The sequence below is a fragment of the Coenobita brevimanus genome, chromosome 110 (assembly GCF_032717465.1).
Source record: "Coenobita brevimanus isolate Jiangsu-jjx chromosome 110, ASM3271746v2, whole genome shotgun sequence".
NCBI lineage: Eukaryota > Metazoa > Arthropoda > Malacostraca > Decapoda > Coenobitidae > Coenobita > Coenobita brevimanus.
Window position 1 is genome coordinate 5012714 of NC_137063.1, and position 23430 is coordinate 5036143.

Sequence of the window (23430 nt, forward strand, 5' to 3'; positions counted from 1 at the left end):
CTCTCTCTCTATCTCTCTATATATATATATATATAACTATATATATAACTATAACTATAACTATATATATACTGTATATATATATATATATATATATATATATATATATATATATATATACTCACAGTATGTATATATATATATATATATATATATATATATATATCACAGTATGTATATATATATATATATATATATATATATATATATATACACAGTATGTATATATATATATATATATATATATATATATATATACAGGTAACTCGCACGGAACACGAGGGTTTCGTTCCTACCGTGCCGTGTTCCGTGCGAAATCGCGTATATTTAAACTACTCCGTATTTTGCTCCCTATACCCCCCAAATGTGTTGTTTTGCTGTTATCTGTCACTGGTAATCACTAGAAAGCACTTTAAGTTGTTAGAAGGTTTATTTAATGTTATAACTCACAAATACAGTACTCCACAGCAAAACTTCAACACACAAATACTGTACGTAAACACAAGGAAACATTCCGACGCCGATCATAGGTAATAAATTAGGTTAACTGGTACCAGTGCTTTAACTTACAAGTACATACCAGAACAGTACATATTTAACTTAGAAATGCAGTACTGTGATATCGAATGATTTCAGTACATAATCTGATAGGAATGGCTGGAAAAAAAAAAATGTTATGAATACATTTTGACCTTTTTGATATATGTTTATGGTAGTTTCGAGTTATTTTTTACGTTATCGTTGTGCCCATGCTTGGAAAAGGGAGCGAAAGAGTTGAATTTTCAGTCCTAAATGAGAAAATTGCACGTCCTCCAAGGCTAGACTCTGCCACGGGAGAATAAAGTGGAGGGTTAGTCCGATTAGCAATAAGGAAGTTGTGTCACAACTTCCAGCTCCCACACCACGAGAATGGCTAAAAATAGAATCGTAATGCAGTTTCAGAACTAACAATAAGTCTAATTATTACGAATACAGATACAAAGCAGAAATAAATACGTTTACAGACAGGGAAAACGTATTTCTTCCGTCATAACATGTTCATCTTTCTCAATCATTTTACATTCATCTTTATCATTTTACCTTGTTATTTTCGCAATATATATTGCTGTCTCGTAAACAGGGTGGTTGTTTGTGTTTTGCAAGGGAGGAAAAAGGTATTTTCTGTCTGGGTCGAGATAATGGGTGTAACTATGTGTGGTTAGGCATGGCCACGAGCGAAAAAATCGTACATCCACTCATCACGATAGCCGGTGGTGAACTGACAGATGATACATGAGACGGTGAAGTCAAGGTCATGTCCCAGATTTTCGTTCACTTCCCGAAAGTTTTCACAGTTTTCTACAAGTTGCAAACCATTACAGCAAACCGGAGCAAATAGGTAAAGATACCAAGACAAAAATGTATTTTTCTCTTCTTATAAGTCTTTAACGAACAAACAAAAAAAAGGCAATATTCCGACGCCGATCATGGGTAATCGTATAAATCAGGTTAACTGGTTACAATGCTTTATTTAATGCTTGAATTGCTTAGAAGTACATACCAGAACAGTAAATATTTAACTTACAAATACAGTACTGTAGAAAAGCAGTACAGTAAGAGTTTAACGAACAAACAAAAAAGGCAATATTCCGACGCCGATGATGGGTAATCATATAATTCGGGTTATCTGGTTACAAGGCTTTATTTAATGATTTAACTTTATTTAAGTGCTTACAAGTACAGTACATATGAGAACAGTAAATATTTAACTTACAAATACTGAACAGCACTGTGGAAAAAACGAACAAATAAAAAAGGCAATATTCTGACGCCTATCAGGTAAACTGGTTATAAGACTTTATTTCTTGCTTTAACGTTATTTAATAGTACTTTAAGTTGCACATAAACTTACCAGAACAGTACAGTACTGTAAATATTTAACTTACAAATACTGTGCTACTGTGCTTGGGAATGTCTCACTCACTGAATAATTTCCCGCCTAGATCATCACGTAATCAAAACAAACCGGGCGCTGCGGTGACGTTCGAGGATTTGATCTTTCAAAGGCCTCTCCTGCGTTAATTTGTAGTTTTCATAATGGTTTTTTAATCTTATGTTGTCTTATATGTATCCCAGCCCTTACCATGTATAATTGCGAGCGCGTTCCGTGAGATCGTGTTCCGTGCGAGTTACCTGTATATATATATATATATATCTATATATATATATATATATACACTATGTATATATATATATATATATATATACATATATATATATATTTATATATATATACTATCTATCTATCTATGTATCTATCTATCTATAGCCCGACGCCGTAATCCCGCAAAGGGTGGCCGCAGACAAAATGCCTCCAAGTCACTCTGTCACCCACCATTTGACTACCCTCCCCCAACTCACCCCCTCCCTCATATACCTCTCAACTCCATCCCTCCACCTCATCCTCGGTCTACCCCTCCCTCTCCCTCCCTCCACCTCACCTACATACATCCTCTTAGTCAGTCTTTCATTCTCCATTCTCTCCACATGTCCAAACCACCGCAGTGTATTTCTCCTAATCTTCTCAACCACATCCACATCTACCCCAGAACGTTCCTTCACTTTCTCAATCGTCAACCTGTCCCTCCACGTCACTCCACATGCTCCTCTCAAGTAACTCATTTCCACTGCTCTCACTCTTGACTTGTTCCCCTCTTGCAAGGTCCACGCCTCGCTTCCATACGTCAGGGTAGGGATCACAACACCATCATGCAGTGACTTCTTAACTTCCATACTCACCTCCCTATTTCTCATCACTGCTTTCAGTGTACCAACAACCTTCCTTCCCTACTGTACCCTTTCACGTACACAGTATATATATATATACAATATCTATATATGTATATATATATATATATATATATATATATATATATATATATATATATATATATACAATATCTATATATGTATATATATATATATATATATATATATATATATATACAGTCAACCCTCGGCTATCACGGGTTTTGCTATCGCGTTTCATGGCTATCACGGACAGGTGAAATGCAACACTATTACCTTTATCGCGACCTCAAATACTGCTATCGCGGACGATGGTCGGCCAGAAACATTCAAATCGCGCGGGCTCCGCCCATGCGTATACTCGCGCCGTGATTTGCGCGACTTCACAGGCTACCCGAGCGCTGATTGGCCCAAGACATGGTTACAGCTACCCATCCTTCCCGCCAAGGCTCAGAGAGAGTCCGCGTTACCAGTCGACAGCAGGTATAGCCGTGAAGACCTATTGTTCAACCACATTGGCCACCAATACCCCATCCAACCCTCCTACCATTGGTGCACATAACGCGGCTAACCCAGGACGGCAAGTGAGGAAGAGGAAGAACCTGCCTTATGCTCAGAAACTGGAAATTGTGCAGCTGATCGACGGTGGTGAGAGCAAGTGCAGCGTGGGGAAGAAATTTGGTATCAACGAGTCCACGGTCCGAGGAATCTACCAGAAACGAGAGCACATAAGGAAGCACATGGAATTGGCATCGTCAGAGGGAGCCAGCAACGCCTTGCGGAGTCGTAATCAGGTGCTCCTTAAGACAGAACAGTTGCTGGCCAGGTATCTTGATCGGCAGGCATGGAGGAACCAGGCGGTGGAGATGCGTGAGGTCATGGACACAGCCAGGGAGATATATGTTGGGGTTGCAAGGAAGCTGGCTATTGCACAACCACCATTGTTTGTGGCCTCCAAGGGATGGGTGGATCAATTTATGAAATGGCAACGGATCAAGAACAAGAAAATCAGTGGTGAGGCAGCAAGTGCGGACATGGCAGCGGCTAAGGAGTATCCCGACTTTTTAAAGCACGTGATTGAGGAGGGCCAATATACACCTGACCAAATATTCAACATGGATGAGACGAACTTCTTTTGGAAAACTATGCCCAGGCAGACATTCATCACAGCCAACTCTGCCCACGTACGAGGAAGGAAGGCGATGAAGGCACGGTTCACCCTCTTGTTTTGCAATGAATGCGTCAGGAACATGCCGCCTTAAACCAACAGTTATTCATTGTGCTAAACGTCCACGGACCTACAAGCGACAGGATATGAGCAACCTGAATGTGCACTGGATGTCTTCAAAGAAGGGGTACATGTCGGCAAAGCTGTCGCAAGATTGGATGAAGGAGGCGTTCATTCCCCAGGTCAAGAAGCATTGCGCCCAAAACAACATCCGCTTCAATGTTCTGTTGCTGCTGGATAATGCCCCAGGACATTCACCTCTACTGAGGGATGCAGACCCTAACGTCAAAGTTGAATTCTTGCCACCCAACACGACATCATTGATTCAGCCCCTGGACCAGGAGGTAATATCTGTGGTCAAGTCTGCCTACTCGCGACGGCAATTCAGGATAATGAGGGAAGCTACCAAGGACGCCCAGCTCATCCAGCACCTAGTGGACAGTGATGGTGATGATGATGATGATGATGACGAAGTGCAAGGTGATAGTGAACATGACAGAAAAGTGTTTCTTTACTGGAAAAAGTACAATATTAAGCAAGCTGTGGACTTAATGGTGCAATGCTGGGATTATGTGACACAGAAAACAATTCATCACGCTTGGCGAAATATTTTGGAGGGGCTACCTGAGGACCGACGTGGGAATGTGTCAGGTGAGCCACAGTCTGTGCAGGCGGAGATTCAGGCAGCAGTGGAAGAGGCACGGCAAATTCCTGGGACTGACTTTGCTGACACAATGGAGGACGACATTTGCGACATGATTCAGCCACCCCCTGTTACTGCAGCCGACATCCTAGAGGAGGAGAATGTGGCAGAGGAGGACAGGAGTGAGAGTGGTGAGGAGAACATCGGTGGTGGTGCTGGGAATCGTGGGGGACTCAGCATAGCCAACATAAAGGAAATCATCGACTTGGGTGTAAGGCTACGTCATCTCATCGAGCAAGATGTTAGCGCCAACAGTGAGGCAAATTCTTCGGCGATTACGAAGACACTGGAAGGTTACCACCAACAATACCATGCCCATATCAACAACCTACAACAACGCCAGATAACAGACTTCCTACACCGTCGCAACGAGGCTCAGCCCAACCCACAGCCAGGACCATCCCGTGAGCCTCAGGTGGATTCTGATAATGGAGCTGACGACTTTGAAGGTTTTGAGGGTCCCTTCCAGACTCCTGATGAAGCTGATCAATTCCTAGACGAGATAGAACGTCGGAGGGGTGGCCAGTAATACTCCACCCCAGCCTCGGAACCCCTTCAACCCACCCAAGCCCCTCATCCTCTCCAAAAACATTAAGTAAAATGGCTTATTACAGTTAATTCTGTTTTATTTATAACCTTTATGTACTGTACTGTTGTTAATTTGCAGCATTGGTTTGTAATCCCAGGTATTTTAGTGAAGGAGATGTGAAAATAGGGTAAGGTTGGGGTAAAGTTGGAGGTCGGGGAACCAATTAGAATTTTTCCCATTAGTTCTTAAGTATGGCTATCGCGATTTTGGCTATGGCGGGTTGCCTAGGGTACCAATTACTCCCGATAGCAGAGGGTTGGGTGTATATATATACAGTAAAAGTCCTATTATTCGACATCTATGGGACCGGGCTTATATATATATATATACACAGTAAAAGTCCTATTATTCGACATCTGTGGGACCGGGCTGCTGCCGAGGAATTGGATTTGTCGAATAATCAGAAAACCTACCCATGCAGTACCTTAAATATATTGATTAACACTATCATCACCACTTATAATATTACAACTGTGTTTGGAGAGAGTACTGTATACTGTACAATACTGGTATCAATACAGTACTATACCTGAATCTGAAATGTATATATAAATTTGTGAACATATACAAGTGTAAGGACACAGTAGGCCTATAATTCAGATAACACTTCCTGGATGGTCAAAATGATACGGAATATTACCTGTCAGCTCAGTACATCGTTTGTATTGGTGAACATTGTCATCACTACTGATATTATTACAAATATGTTTGGAGTGAGTACTGTATATAGTACTTTTTCCAAACATAAAATGAAATTGTCAGAAAATTACTTAAAGTAAAGTGTAGGAATATGAATTGGTAAGGTCTTTCTGATGAAAGTTAAATGTACACTTAGCTCTCATTCTTTTATTCGTTTTTTTGTTTACATGTGAAAGGGAGAGTAGTGATGCAAACAGGAATGTATTCCATTAACCCTTTAATAACATCTGGCACTGAACAACCCTTTACAGTACCGATGTCAGTGATGTCGAGTTAGTGTGAGCTATGAAAAATTGAACAATTATGGGAAGGGAACTAAGGTCACTGGTATGTTTACATGACTCTGTGCTATGATTCCAAGCAGTCAGGGGGTTGCTTTGTCTCAGATGTTTTCGTCCATTTGGTAAATGAATCGTAACTTTCTCAATTCTCCCGTGAATCATAGCATGGGTTTAGGAAGCTAAATAACACATTAAGGGGTTAATAATTACTGTTTGCATCAATACTCTTTCACATATAAACACAAAAACGAACAAAAGAGTGAGCGCTAAATGTACGTTTAATTTTCATCAGAAAGACCTTAGCAATTCATATTCCCCCAGTTTATTTTACGTATTTTTCCAACTTTAGGTTAGGTTACCTTTGGTTAAATTATTAGATACAGTTAAACTCGGTTAGATTTGGTTTAGTTAAACACTTAGGACAGTCCCTTCCACCATTATGCTGAGGAATCAAAATACAAGAGCTGTCACAGCCGTACAGCTAAAAACAACCGGGAAGCTGATTTAACAAGCAACATTTATTTATGGGTAATGCATTACAGAATCAGTGGTTCATCGGCTACGCAATTAGCGGTAAATGTCATTTTCAGGAAGGTGTCAAGAATGAGCGAATTTCAAGAATTAGCGAGGGGGCTTGGAACGTAACCCTCGCTAATTTGGGGGGATAGTTACTGTACTGTATGGTACTGTGCAATATTGTAATCAATACAGTACAGTACTATACCTGATTATAGTGAACATATAGAAGTGTAATGAAACATTAGGCCTACAAGTCACAGATAACATTTCCTTGACTGCCGAGGTTATTCCAGACATCTGCCGAACAATCAAAGATTTTCGTAAATGGGACTATTTCTCAAAACTGCCAAAATTTTGGATCTACCAAATAATCAGCTGCCGAATATATATATATATATATATACAGTATATACAGTAATCACTCTAATATCCGGATGCCCAATATCTGAACATCCCCACTACCCGGACATAATCGTCCTGGGATCCAATATTCCCAAAATGGTCCAAAGTTTTACGCCAGGTACCCCTTTTCTGGATAAGGGCTAAGGCGTTGCCCCTGGTTAGAGGACTTTGGTTTGGAGCGTGTAGCATTTTATGACCGGATGCCCTTCCTGATGTCTACCAATGACCCTTGGGTGGATTCGATCCTCCGACCCTTTGGTCAGAGCGGAGCGCTCTAACCCGCCCGTTTCATACTGTACTTTTTTCAATACTATACTTACCTCATTTCACTCTTTAATGTCCTTTATTGGTGTGAATAGAGTGTTAGGAGCTATGCATGTGCAGTAGGAAGGTGTTTTTTCTGAGTTAGGCTAGGTTAGGGTCCATAACTACCATTCCAGGAGCCAGTCACCAGAATGTTTATTAATGAATGAACATACTTCTAAACCCTCATTTTATGTTTCTTTTGCATTTATTTCAGTCATTTATGTGCCTTAATGGTGTGATTTGGGTCTTAAATAGGTGCTATGCATGTCCAGAGGGAGTTGTATAGGTGTTTCTCTGAGTTAGGGTCCATAAGTACAAGTCCATAAGCTGGGGCCCAATATCCGGACAGAACCAATATCCGGACCTACCTATGGCTCTATTACGTCGGATATTGGAGTGATTACTGTATATATATATATATATATATATATAAGAAGAAATGATGAACCACTGCCTGAGTGCATAGAACTCATATTGGTTGTCTTGCTGAGAATGGGCTCAAAGACCTTAAATAAATGAGGTTTAGGTTAATTAGGTTATAATTAGAAGGTGTGGAACTGTCACCTGTCTGTGGAAGGCTGGATGGGGGCAGATTTGCAGCAAGAAGGAATGATATAATATTGGGCCATTAACCCCTCCACACCAGGCAATTTATGGTACTGTTGTTCACTCACTACTGGAATTTTTCCAAAAATAACCTGTTTTCAAACCTTAATATCTCGGAAGCTATAGCAGTTAGGGAAACAAATTAAAGACCATAAAGTATTACTCACCAACTCTTCTTTTTGTGATTGAAAGTATCCCCAGGTCTGTAGGTTGTCACGTCGATGAATAATGACAACGAAGAGGAGTAATTTTGGGGGCAAGAGGTAGGCTGTATTCATGCCTTAGCACACAGTCTCAATTTTGGCTTTGCTCTCAATGTGATACCTTCTCCATTATTAGATAAACTAGATGCAGCGGTATCCAAAGCATGCCCTGTGGCACTACCAATGAGTCCTTTCCTAGTATCCATGGAAAGAGGGTTGGCAGGGGTGGATAAGGCAAAAGTCCAGGTGAGACGGGAAGAGAATTGGACGAGAAGAGTTAAAATATAATTGTCTTACAGCTGGCAGTCACAGAGATGGCTGAGGTATGGTTGGCTTGGTTGGCGGGAGTCCTTCCCTAGCTTTTGGTAACGAGATCAAATGGTGGCCGCTTCAAACTGTGACGCAAAAACAAGTGCGATTCCAGCTGAGACCCAGCACTGCCCAATCACCGATTTCTTGACAGTTCCGACCAACACCTGGCGGTTAGGGATTAAAGCACCTGTGTTGTGTGGGGCATGATCCCACCTCAGCATTGGAAGTCTAAAAGGTGCTTGATGGCCATGCCTCTTATAGACCTGCAGTGATGAGGTGGGTTTCAACCTCACACAGTGGAAGTGCTTTATTGGCCTGATGTTATAGTCATCCTGTCATTTCAGAATACAAGAAGGAAAGATACCAGCTGACAGATAAAGTGAGAATTTGCTTAGGCAAGGTCTCAGCATGGAAGCTTAGTTAAAGATGACAGGAAGGACCCTGTCAGAACTGTCTGCCTTATCAGTACAATACTGAGGGTAGAAAGTACATCAATGGAAGAAATTTTGATGACAGGTGTGAGGAAGTCAGAAGCATAGGGAGATGGAGGAATATCTCCAGAATCATCCAATGTAGAGTAGAGGCAGACTTTTCATGGAAGAATTCAGCTTCATCAGAGAAGTAAATGGCTACAGAACCATCTGAGTGAAGAGAATGAAATTGTTTATTAAAAAGGTTTTGGCAAGTACTAGAAGAAGAGGGAAGAGTTTATATATGTAAGTTCATTACTCTTATAATGGATGAAGGTGTTTATAGCAGCACAGAGAACAGATTTGTAATGATTATGGGCAGAAATGTATAGTACTTGTGATTCAGGGGTAAGACATTTTTGAAGGATGTCACAAGCTTCAATACCATAATGTCAGAGATACCACTTCTTGGGAAGATTCACAGGCCATACTGGAGTAACAGGACTGTTTGCTGAAGTGAAGGTGTGACTGGGGGGAGGGGGGGAGGATGACAGAGAGAACAGAAGAATTAATCATGAGAAAGAGGTCAGGTATTGGAATTCACATCATGGTAGTCAGGGATAAGGGTAAGGTACTGTACAAGTTGCTCTAGGTTTTTAACCGTGGATAGGAATTCCTCATATTTTGCATGGTTAACGGAAGACCTGTATCCATTTGGAATCACTGTAGGAAAAATTAAAAAAAAAATATATACAAACGTGTTTCATTATTACCAGAGGGTACTGTACAACAAATGTAAGACATCTGGAGCTTGTATGAGTAAACATTAGGATAACTGAACCAAGTTAAATGCTCTGTTGGATCCTTTGAAAAAAATTATAGAAAAAAAAAATGTATTTTACTTATTCAGGTACTGGGATGGAAATATAATTATGAAACTGAGCAAAATTACTTGTACTGCTGGCGCTTGGGGGTGTAAACGCTCACACAGCCGGCCAGTGACCTCTGGGAACCACAGAAAACTGCATACCTGGAATAAATAAAGACCTGAGATATTTTACCTGTGTTTTTGGCTATACTAATATATTATTGTGATTATATTGTCGTGATTGCAGCCTGAATATACTATAAAATAATTTTTCATCACCATAATATATTAGTATAGCCGAAAACGCACTTACAGTATCTCCGGTTTTCATTAGTACCTGCCAACACATTTTTTTTTGCCTCCCAGAGGTCATTTGCCAGGTGTATGAGTGTTTACACTTCCAAGTTCCTGTAGTTGTTATGTTGCTCAACTTGCATCATCTCTAGGCTAAAACACTCGCTAAAATGTTGTGTACAACTCATCCATATGGAACAACTATCTATCTCTATTTATTGCCAGATGCCATAATCACGTAAGGGGTGGCCATTTAACTTCGAGTTACAGTAAAACCTCGATATTATTGCCAGACGCCATAATCCCGTAAGGGGTGGCCATTTGACTGCGAGTTACAGTAAAACCTCGATATCACGGACTTCAATAGTCCGGAATTCGCTTTTATCGGACTTGAGGAGCTACTGGACTAAGTTCCTATATATCGGAAAAAGTCCGATAAAGCCAGAAGCAGTCCGGACTGCCTGACCACATCAGCTATGTTCACCACAATAAGATAAATAAAAGACATGTTTATCAGTGTACAGTACAGTGTTATTATACCATCTGATTAATGTAGTGAAATTATAACAGTACAGTACCACAATGGTAGCAAAAACAGTTTAAAAACCATTCATGCAATCCAGACTAATGACTAATATTTTGGAAAAAGTCCAGATTAGCAAGGGGAAGTCCGGATATCGCTTTTTTCAGAATGGTTTGGGCCCCAATTAGTCCATTATAGTGAGGTCTTACTGTATATGTTTTACGGGGAGGGGCACTAACCCTTCACCAACCCACTTACTGACATGTAGGGAGCACGTATGGTTTGGTTATATGGTTACCACCCAGCGTTGTAAATGGTTTCTTGGCTTCCAGGAAACCATTTGGCTTGTCACTCAATGTAAAGCCACCTGTAAAGGAAAAAAAGCAATAAGAAGTGACAGGAAAGATGGGAGAAATAGGAAGAGAGGAGGGTAGGACCAGAAAAAGAATGATAAAGGCTAACGAAGAAGTAGGCAGCACTACATCAAGTGAGTGGATGATGGTTGCCACCACCTACCACTAATAGAACAACATGGCATTCCCCCCCCCCCCCCACACAGTGCAACACCGTATAAGGAAGACCTGTTCCAAATGGATACATGGATAATCACTGATAAGCGATAAGGAACAGGAGTGTGAAAACACGACTAATCCTGACAACACCATGTGGCTTATTGCTGAGGGATGTTGCAAAAGTTTCCAAAAATCAATATATATGGATAGTATTGAGCGCAAAACTCAAAAACGCGTGGTGCATGATTCCATATGGCACCAGTCTTCCTATCTAGGGTTAAGCTTAGGAAAGGTGTTGGCCTGGTTACCAGCTGGATCAGTAAAATAGAAAGGACTTGTATAAGTGGAAAGCAAAAAAGGATAATAGATATGGCAAGAGGTGATGGAAGGAACTTCTTTTAATACTGAAGAACACACACACACACACACACACACACACACACACACACACACACACACACACACACACACACACAGTCATAAACTGACCTAAATCATCTAAATATTTGTGAAAAGTGCTTCAGCAAAGATAAAATGTGCAGAAACTAGAGGAACCATGTTTAGGAAAATTATAAGTTCATCTTAAATGTCAGGACCAACTTGCCTAGCCCTGGGCTCCTACACTCCTCATGGGGCAATGTAGAGTTGGATGATGGGTGGATGGATGGATAAGCATAGTGAGCAGTGATGCCAGCAGCCTTTCAGCATTAGCTTTAAGAAAAGTACACCAACACTGAGCTTTGGTAATCAGGCAGGAAGGCATACTGAGGTCTTCAGAATTTCTGGCTGGTTTAAGGTGGTCCTCTTGACCCTACTGTCCCTGGGAGTAGTTGTGACTTAAGTGAATAAGTTTAGTTCTTAGATACCATAACTGAAATGGAGGAGGAAAAAAAAACTTTGTTGTACCAGACTGGAGTTGAGCTCAAACAATTGGAGTACTGATAGGCCAGTGTGTTACAAGCCTGACTCATATCAGTTTTCCACACCATTGTAAACAAATATTGCACAGTACATGATTACTGTAATTATTTCAGTACCATTGATTTTACAGGCTAAAATCTCAGATACCGGACATCAAGAGTTCATTACAAATAGTAAAGGAGATGAAGACAAGGAAGGACACAGCGGAGGAGATAGAGACACGCTTCCTCTTGTCTGATCAGGTGTATATGCGAGCCAAAATTCCTCCTACTGATCGTGTCTGTCTGTGGCTTGGGGTAAGTATTTCTTGGGAGGTATCTAAGTACAATTGCTGACCCCAAATTGCACCTTTTATTTTGTCAGTTTGATACCATCCAGCATCTTTGTTTATGAACCCCTTGGCTATGGTATGCCCTGCCAGAAGGTTTGTGCCTGACTGCCTGTGCAGAAATTTTTGGGAAGACTTAATCCTTTGAGTTTAAAAGTCTTCACCAAAATAGTTGATATCCAGCAACCTTTTTTTTTTTTTTTTTTTTTTTTTTTTTTTTTTAACCCCCCATAAGTCAGCCAGTTCTTCTGCTTACCAATAAAAGAAATAGAAATTTATAAATGGCCCCTATGACTCTTCCTTATGTGATGAAGATGTTGTTTTGGGTGCTGAAATGTGGTGGCTGAGCTGCACACAGGTGGTTTGAATATCTCCACCACCTTCCATTTTTATGTCCTTGGACTTATTTTCATTATTTATTTTTTCTTTTATGCACTTACACTTTTTAAGAACATAATGTATATGGAACCCAAACAAGTGAAGGGGTTACTGTTTATTTACACAGTCACCTGTCATTTGTTACCATTAATGTATCCATAAATCCTCCATGCAAATTGAATCACACAAAATGTTCCATAAGAACCATTGTTACTTGGCTGTTGTGGGGGAGGAAATTAAAAAAAAAAAAAAAAATCCCAAAGTCCCCATTTTTGCTCTTTTTGAAAAATGTGCCCCTACCAAACACATGTACAATATAAGAACATACCTGTACTGATTATCATTAGGCATAAGAAATATAGTAAATACACAAGAACAGACATCATAAGCAGTACCCACCTCTGACACTCGGGGGAATCTTTTAAATAGGGTAAAGGGTATCAGTATGAAGAACAAAAACATGGTCATCTTTGATGTCACTCCCTCTACACGAAGATCCCCACAGACAAAGCAATTCAGCTGCTGTGAGAACACATCACCATCATAGGAAACCTGAGCCATCCACTGCCCAAAAGGGATTTCATTGATCTTTTTTTTTTTCTTTTCTTTTTTTTTAATGTGAGGAAGAAGGAACCAAAGGCCATGAGCCCGCAGTAACAGTTCCCTCCAAGAGAAAAACAAAATACAACAGAGAGCCAAATTCAAGATCCGATCATTTTGAGATGCCTGGACACACTGCGTTTGAAAGACTGGAGATCATAGGCAGCAGGAAATACAGATAGAGGGAGACAGTTCCAGAGCTGACCTGTTGCATAAATGAAAGGCTGGGAGTAACGGTTAACTCTTGCATTAGAGAGTTGGACAGAAAAGGGATGAGAGTTTGCTGCCAGACGGGTGCTACGCGCCCGTCGTAGAGGTGGAGGAATGCAAGCAGACAGTTCAGAGGAGCAGTGACCATTAAAGTAGCGATAGAAAAGAGATAAAGATGCAACAGTGCGGCGAAGAGACAGAGGTTGAAGGGAGTCAGTAAGAGGAGGAGAGTTAATGAGACGAAAAGCCTTTGACTCCACCCTATTGAGAAGAGCTGTATGTGGAGAGCCTCCCCACACATGAGAGTTGTACTCCACACAGGGGTGGATAAAACCCCTGTATAGAGTCAACAATTGTGCAGGGGTAAAGAAAGAGCGGAGTCGGCTTAGCACACCCAATCTCTTGGAAGCAGATTTTACAAGAGATGTAATATGATCTTTCCAAGACAAGTCCCGAGCAAATGAAACCCCAAGCACGTTCAAGGATGATGCAGGATTAAGCTGAATATTATTAAACATTAGTGGGTATACCTGTGGAAGATTTTGTCGGGTTGATAGGTGTAGGAACTGAGTCTTAGATGCATTAAAAACAACCATATTATTTTTACCCCATTCAGAGATACGAGCCAAGTCAGACATTAGGTGTGCCATAGCCTCATCCCTTGTTTGTTGAAGTAACTGTTGAGATGGGCGTTGCGGGAACCGAATGGAAAGGTGAAGGGTGGAGTCATCAGCGTATGAGTGGATAGGGTTAGATGTACAGCTTAGATCATTGATGAATAAAAGGAAGAGAGTTGGTGATAGGACAGAGCCCTGAGGAACACCACTGTTGATAGATCTAGGAGAAGAACGATGGCCGTCTACAACAGCGGCTATAGAACGACCAGAAAGGAAGCTAGCGATGAAGGCACAGATAGAAGGATAGAAACCGTAGGAGGGCAGTTTGGAAATTAAAGATTTATGCCAGACTCGATTGAAAGCCTTTGAGATGTCAAGAGCAATGGCAAAGTTTTCGCCAAAGTCCCGAAAGGAGGATGACCAGGAGTCTGAAAGGTAGGTGAGAAGATCGCCAGTGGAGCGTCCCTGTTGGAATCCGTACTGACGATCGGAAAGAAGGTTGTGATAGGAAAGATGCCTTAAAATTTTTCTATTAAGAATTGACTCGAAAACTTTTGAAATACAGGACGTTAAAGCAATTGGACGATAGTTGGAGAGTTGGGAGTGGTCACCCTTCTTTGGGACTGGCTGAATGAGAGCAAACTTCCAGCAAGAAGGAAAGGTACAAGTTGACAGACAAAGGAGAAAGAGTTTGCCTAGGCAGGGTGTAAGCACAGAAGCACAGTTCTTGAGAACAACAGGAGGGACCCCATCAGGCCCATATGCCTTGTTAGTACTGAGGCCAGTGATGGCAGAAAATACATCAACTGAAGAAATTTTAATGTCAGCCATGAGGAAGTCAGAGGGGGGAAGAGATGGAGGAACAGCACCGGAATCGTCTAAGGTGGAATTGGAGGAGAAAGTCTGTGCGAAGAGATCTGCTTTATCAGTAGAAGAAATAGCTACAGAACCATCAGAGTAGAAAAGAGGAGGGAAGGATGATGAGGTAAAGTTGTTAGAAAGATTTTTGGCAAGGTGCCAGAAGGAGCGGAAAGAATTCGAGTTGGAGAGTTGAGAGCATTTAGTATGGATGAAATTATTTTTAGTAGAGCGAAGAACAGACTTAGCACGATTCCGGGCAGAAACGTAAAGATGATGTGATTCAGGGGTGGGTTGGCTCCGGTACCTTTTGTAGGCCTTCTCCTTGTTGCGGACAGCATTAGAACAAGTGTGATTAAACCAAGGCTTTCTTGCGTTAGTCAAAGGATATGAGAAAGGAATGTATGCTTCCATGCCCGAGAGAATAACCTCCGTAATGCGCAAGGCACACTCAGATGGCTCCCGGCCATGGAAGCAATAATCATTCCAGGGAAAATCAAAGAAATACTGCCTGAGGGCCTCCCAGTCTGCGGCTCCAAAATGCCATAGACGACGGTTCCCTGGAGGGTCCACAGGCCGTACCAGAGTGATAGGACAGGTTAAGGTAATAAGGTTGTGATCGGAGGAGCCCAACGGAGAGAAAAGATTAACAGAGTAAGCAGAAGGATTAGTTGTGAGGAAGAGGTCAAGTATGTTGGAGCTCTCTCCAAGGCGATCAGGGATACGGGTAGGGTGCTGTACAAGCTGCTCTAGGTCATTAAGGATAGAAAAGATGTAGGCTTGTTCACCAGGTGGATCCGTGAAAGGAGAGGAGAGTCAAAGGTGGTGGTGAACATTGAAATCTCCTAGAATGGAGATTTCAGAGAAAGGAGAAATGGATAGAATGTGTTCCATCGTAGAAGTAAGATAGTCGAAGAATTTTTGATAGTCAGTAGAATTAGGGGATAAGTAAACAGCACAGATATATTTAGTCAGAGAATGACAGGAAAGCCGAAGCCAGAGTGTAGAGAATTCAGAAGAATCGAGTTCAGGAACACGAGAGCAAGATAAGTCGTTGCGTATATATACACAACAGCCACCTTTGGCTTTGAAATGAGTATAGAGAAAGTAGGAGGATACAGAAAAGGGTTTGCTGTCAGTTGCCTCAGACAGCTGAGTCTCAGTTAGAAAAAGAAGGTGAGGTTTAGAGGAGGAGAGGTGGTGCTCAACAGAGCGAAAGTTAGAGGAAAGGCCGCGAATGTTGCAGAAATGAAGAAGAGAGTCAGACAGTGGTTCCAGGCACCTCGAGTCATCACCGGGAGAGGGGCGGATGGTGGAGGCATTTATGGTCCCCCCCCCCTGGGGACTCCGAGGCTTGGTAAAGAGACGCCATTTTGAGTTAAATTTTGAATAGGAAGTGTAGTGTGTACTGTGCATGTAGTTTGGTGAAGATAGTTAGAGAAATTTGTACTGGAGAGCATGCTGGCCTACTCTCTGTGTAACTGAGTCACTGAAAAAGTTCAGCGAAGGGGGATGGTCAGGAACTAGTCCTGAGGGCTGATGAAACGGAAGCTCCAGCACTCCCTTTCATCAGCTTTCCATCCACCTCGGGAGTACTGCCCTGCTCGACTGGTGCTACAGTCTACTCCACTTACTGTTTGGTGATAAGTCTTACGAGCAGAAATTTGGTATGGCAATGAGTTCTCCCATTAGGTGCAGTGACAGCAAACCCTCTCATGGAGTTTTTAAGGCAGGTCCCTTCACCAACATTCTCCCTAACAACGTGACGTGGCTAAGATACGTGGGCATTATATTAATAATGGTACCAAAACACTTCCTCCAGGAGAAGCTCATAAACATAGAACACTGAATCCAGTTTACCCTAGAGGTGAAGAACAACTCACTTCCCTTCCTAGACACCTTAGTGATCAAGCAGGGTAATATCCTTATATTCAGAGTGCATAGGAAACCAGTAAACAAGAACAGCCTTTTACACTAATATTCCCATCACAATAAGAAAACAAAATGAGGTGTTCTGATAGGATAACAGCAGTGAGAATATATAGTGAAGAATTTTTGAGAGAGGAATGTAATTACATTAATGTTACATTTTCAGGGTTGAAGTTTCCCTAATATTTAATTCTTAACTCCTGCTGGGGTGATTTTCTTTTGTTAGGTAGTTGACCTCTCCTGAGTCAGTGTTTTATAAACATTGTAAAATGTACTTCAAATTGGGCTTGCCCCGTGGCCTATGCAGATAGTCTTTGTGCCGCACATGAGGTCTGCAGCTTGGCCAGGGTTAAATGTTGGAAGAAAACTTTGGAAATCTTGAACAATGTCGGAGAGAATAACAACTCAGACAGACGAACCAGCTTGCTTACTGGGAAGACTGCCACAGCTCTCTTGGGAATATTTAAGCCTAACAGTACTGAAGTAGTTTGCCAGACAATTTTAATCATAAGAGATATGACCAGAAATACTGACAGAAGGAATGAGATTATGGCCAGAATGTATGTAATCCCATGTTTCATCAGACCTCGGGACTAGGTCCTGACCATCCCCCTTTGCTGAACTTTTTCAGTGTCTCAGTAACACAGAGAGTAGGCCAGCATGCTCTCCAATACCAGTTTCTCAAACTATCAACACCAGACTGCATGCACAATACACACCACACTTCCTTTTCCAAAATTAAAAAAAATTATGGCAGCAAAACACGTGGCCTCGGAGTCCCCAGGGTGGGGGGACCATAAATGCCCCCACCTTCTGCCCCTCTCTCGTTGACAACCCGAGCTGCCTGGAATCACTGTCTGACTCTCTTCTTCTTCATTTCTGCAATATTCGCGGCCTTTCCTCTAACTTTTGCTCTGTTGAGCACCACCTCTTCTTCTCTAAACCTCACCTTCTTTTTCTAACTGAGACTCAGCTGTCTGAGGCAACTGACACCAGACCCTTTTCTGTATCCTCCTACTTTCTCTATAGCCAAAGGTGGCTGTTGTGTATATATACGCAGCGACTTATCTTGCTCTCGTGTTCCTGAACTCGATTCTTCTGAATTCTCTACACTCTGGCTTCGGCTTTCCTGTCATTCTCTGACTAAATATATCTACGCTGTTTACTTATCTCCTAATTCTACAGACTATCAAAAATTCTTTGATTATCTTACTTCGACGATGGAACACATTCTATCCATTTATCATTTCTCTGAAATCTCCATTCTAGGAGATTTCAATGTTCACCACCACCTTTGGCTCTCCTCTCCTTTCACTGATCCACCTGGTGAACAAGCCTACACCTTTTCCATCCTTAATGACTTAGAGCAGCTTGTACAGCACCCTACACATATCCCTGACCGTCTTGGAGAGAGCTCCAACATACTTGACCTTTTCCTTACAACTAATCCTTCTGCTTACACTGTTAATCTCTTCTCTCCGTTGGGTTCCTCCGATCACAACCTTATCACCTTAACCTGTCTTGTCGCTCCGGTACGGCCTGTGGACCCTCCAAAGAAACGTCGTCTGTGGCACTTTGGAGCTGCGGATTTGGAGGCCCTCAAGCAGTACTTCTTTTATTTTCCCAGGAATGATTATTGCTTCCATGGCCTGGAGCCATCTGGGTGTGCCTTGCGCATTACGAAGATTATTCTCTCAGGCATGGAAGCATACATTCCTTTCTCATATCCTCTGACTAATGCAAGAAAGCCTTGATTTAATCATGCTTGTTCTAATGCCGTCCGCAACAAGGAGTAGGCCTATAAAAGGTACCGGAGCCAACCCACCCCTGAATCACATCTTTTATACGTTTCTGCCCTGAATTGTGCTAAGTCTGTTCTTTGCCCTGTTAAAAATAATTTCATCCATACTAAATGCTCTCAACTCTCCAACTCGAATTCTTCCCGCTCCTTCTGGCACCTTGCCAAAAACCTTTCTAACAACTTTACCTCATCATCCTTCCCTCCTCTTTTCTACTTTGATGGCTCTGTAGCTATTTCTTCTACTGATAAAGCAGATCTCATCGCTCAGACTTTCTCTTCCAATTCCACGTTGGACAATTCTGATGCTGTTCCTCCATCACTTCCCCTCTCTGACTTCCTCATGGCTGACATTAAAATTTCTTCAGCTGATGTATTTTCTGCCATCATAGGCCTTAGTACTAATAAGGCATGTGGGCCTGATGGAGTCCCTCCTGTTCTCAAGAACTGTGCTTCTGTGCTTACATCCTGCCTAGGCAAACTCTTTCACCTTTGTCTGTCAACCTATACCGTTCCTTCTTGCTGGAAGTTTGCTCTTATTCAGCCAGTCCCAAAGAAGGGTGACCATTCCCAACCCTCTGTCTATCATCCTATTGCTTTAACATCGTGTATCTCAAAAGTTTTCGAGTCAATTCTTAATAGAAAAATTTTAAGGCATCTTTCCTATCACAACCTTCTTTCTGATCGTCAGTATGGGTTCCGTCAGGGACGCTCCACTGGCGATCTTCTCACCTACCTTTCAGACTCCTGGTCATCCTCCTTTCGGGACTTTGGCGAAAGCTTTGCCATTGCACTTGACATCTTAAAAACTTTCGATCGAGTCTGGCATAAATCTTTAATTTCCAAACTGCCCTCTTATGGTTTCTGTCCTATCTGTGCCTTCATCTCTAGCGTCCTTTCTGGTCGTTCTATAGCCGCTATTGTAGACGGCCATCGTTCTTCTCCCAGATCTATCAACAGTGGAGTTCCTCAGGACTCTGTCCTATCACCAACTCTCTTCCTTTTATTCATCAGTGACCTTCTAAGCTGTACATTTAACCCTATCCACTCATACGCTGATGACTCCACCCTTCACATTTCCATTCGGTTCCTGCAACGTCCATATCAGCAGTTTCTTCATCAAACAAGGGATGAGGCTATGGCACACCTAATGTCTGACTTGGCTCATATCTCTGACTGGGATAAAAATAATCTGGTTATTTTTAATTCATCAAAGACTCAGTTTTTACACCTATCAACCCGACAAAATCTTCCACAGGTATACCCACTAATGTATAATAATATTCAGCTTAATACTGCATCATCCTTGAACATGCTTGGGGTTTCATTTACTCGGGACTTATCTTGGAAAGATCATATTACATCTCTTGTAAAATCTGCTTCCAAGAGATTAGGTGCGCTAAGTCAACTCCATTCCTTCTTTACCCCTGCACAATTGTTGACTCTGTACAGGGGTTTTATCCGCCCCTGTTTAGAGTACAACTCTCATGTGTGGGGAGGCTCCCCACATACAACTCATCTCAATAGGGTGGAGTCAAAGGCTTTTCATCTCATTAACTCTCTTCCTCTTCCTGATGTCCTTCAACCTCTGTCTCTTCGTCGCACTGTTGCATCTTTGTCTCTTTTCTATCGCTGCTTCAATGGCCACTGCTCCTCTGAACTGTCTGCATGCATTCCTCCACCTCTACGACGGGCACGTCACATCCGTCTAGCAGCAAGCTCTCATCCTTTTTCCGTCCAACTCTCTAATGCAAGAGTTAACTGTTTCTCCCAGTCCTTCATTTATGCAACAGGTCAACTCTGGAACTGTCTCCCTCTGTGTGAATTCCCTGCTTCCTATGATCTCCAGTCTTTCAAACGCAGTGTGTCCAGGCATCTCAAAATGATCGGATCTTGAATTTGGCTCTCTCGTATTTTGTTTTTCTCTTGGAAGGAACAATAATTGCGGGCTCCTGGCCTTTGGTTCCTTCTTCCTTGCATAAAAAAAAAAAAATATTATATCAGTGTATATTTTGATGAAACATCTAGGACACAAGAATACATTCGTTGGTTTGTTCATTTTTGAAGGCTCCAACATGCTTGCATACGTTGGCCTTCATCACCTAATGGTGGCTGTCCAAGCTGCTTGATATCTGGCAGCTTCCCTATTCAGTCCCTTATCCCTGATGTCACACTAAATGACCTCGTCCCAGGTCTTTTTCGGTCTACCTCTCGCAACCCTACCCCTAACATTATCAGTTCTCACTTTCTGCACCCTATTATCATCCCCCCTTCTCTCCATGCTCCCAAGCCATCTCAGTCTACTTCTTCTCATCACAACACCAATACACTCCAGTCTCATCCTACCCCTCAACTCTTCCATTGTACACCTAGCCTCCCCAGGCCTCACACTCAGTGACGCACTGCACGTCCATCTAATCATTGTCATTTCTGTACGTTTGAGCCTACAAATATCCTCTTCCTTTACTGACCAAGCCTCACGACTATACAGCATTACACTTGTAACACATGCTGAATACAAAGATCCCTTAGCACAAAGGGAGAGTGCTCTCAGTGTCAGGAAAAGCAGCAGGTCCCTGAACTTCTTCCAACAGCTCCTTGCTCTAGCCACAGAACTAGCTCCAGCCCCACCTCCAGCACATAACATGACTCCCAAATAACAGAACTCCTCCACACACTCTAGAGACTCACCAGCAAGTTCAGTCCTTTCACGCCTGACAGTCTCCACCTGCTCTCCCCGACGCACTGCACACATGAAATCAACATCATCTTGCAGTCTACCTCTAATACCACTACATCTCTTATGCACCCACTTATCACAGACACTGCACAAGATGGAATTACTTCCCATGCCCTTGCGGCGAATTGCACATGGTGACTCTCCCTCTTCTTTGACAGTACCGTCACCAGCCCTAGATACTGTCACTTTTGTTTTATCTGCATTTACTCTTAAGCCCTTGCCCTTGCAAACACACACACATATATATGCTGGACATACGAACAGTGAAAATAGTGTGTGCTTTGTCCACCGAAATGAAGGTAACCATCAAATGAGCTGGAGAAATGATAAGCTAATCATAAAAGTACTGCACAAGATAAGGAGACATTCTGCAAGCAGAGACATAATCAAACAAAATAATGGTATGTTTAGGTTAGTGCTGCCACTTGTTAGCTAATGATTAAGAGACAGGAAAGCACCATCGTATAGCTAAACTTAACATTGGCCAGTTGAATTGCCATAGCAATCTTCATCTCCCATATGTAAATACAGTACTATGGTAATTTTGTTGCATATATGTCCTTGCATCCCCTTTCCTAAATCTAATAGTACAGTCAACTTTATATGTGCTCCCAATATGGTCAGTTGGCCTACTGACATTGCCCCCATTAGTACATATTTCTGTGTTTATATGTTTACCCATCTGCATCTATTTATACATGAATATTTCTGTAAATATCAGAGTATTAATGTCTTTGCTATCTTGCTTTTATCTTCCTAAAACCTTTCACAGGAACAGCATAGCATGGGCCAGTTGGTTAGCCACGTTTGTCCTTGTTTCATTTGTTTGTTTATTCATTTGTATTTATTATATGTATTGATGTATGTATAGGTATACAGGCTGTCCCCAGCTTATGAAAGTAATTGGTTCTTAAAGGTCTTTGGTAAGTTTTTTTTTTTTTTTTTTTTTTTTTTTGTAAGTCCATCTCTCTCTCTCTCTCTCTCTCTCTCTCTCTCTCTCTCTCTCTCCAATCCAACCCTAATCTCATAATTACTGAGGTCACAAAGATCTTTCCCTCTACCCCATCTCCTATACACTCCATACCTACTCTGTGCTGTCCCCCCCCCCTCTCTCTCTCTCTCTCTCTCTCTCTCTCTCTCTCTCTCCAACCCAACCCTAATCCCATAATTACTAAAGATACAAAGTTCTTCTTCTCTACCTCATTGCCTTTTTACACCTTACCTACTTCTGTGCTATCATCTCTCTCTCTCTCTCCACCCAGATTAAAGCCCATTATTGTCTCCACTCCTCCACTTAGTACCTACCCTTCCCTGAACTGCAATTATCACCTCACCTCCTCGTCAGAGTCTTCACCTGACCCCATCCTTCCTTGCTGTGAATGACCCCCCCCCCCCTTTTTTTTTTGTATTTATGGATAGTTTGTAAGTTGATCCTTCTTATGTAGGGGTCTGACTGTGCATGTATTGTCTTAGTTGACCTACTACCGTAATCTTCATCTGTATGTTTTCATGTGTGTATATATGTACAGTATAAAGTATCAGTATGAATCTGTGTGTACATATATATTTTTGTAACTACAGTTGTTATGCTACCCCAGTCTGCTTGATTGACCAGACCCACCAACTGCAGGCAAGCAGTTGCCCTTGCAGGGCCATCCCATGCAATGGTCTAATGTTCCCATATGACTGACAGCACCTTGCCACAGCTAGACATGGATTGATGTGGAAGTTTGGTTCTTAGGAGGATACCACATTTGCATCTCCACCCACTGAACAGGGGCACCATAGTAGGCTCCATATCACCCATAG

The 23430-nt window shown here is 41.9% G+C and overlaps 1 protein-coding gene across 1 annotated transcript in view; it reads left to right on the top strand.

Moving 5' to 3' along the window:
• LOC145417464 (prefoldin subunit 3-like) overlaps positions 1–23430 on the top strand; it is a 118291-nt gene that overhangs the window by 67514 nt on the left and 27347 nt on the right. The window contains exon 3 of the mRNA XM_080286161.1: positions 12294–12459. Coding sequence (XP_080142287.1) covers positions 12294–12459 — 166 coding nt within the window. The remainder of the gene's footprint in view (positions 1–12293; positions 12460–23430) is intronic.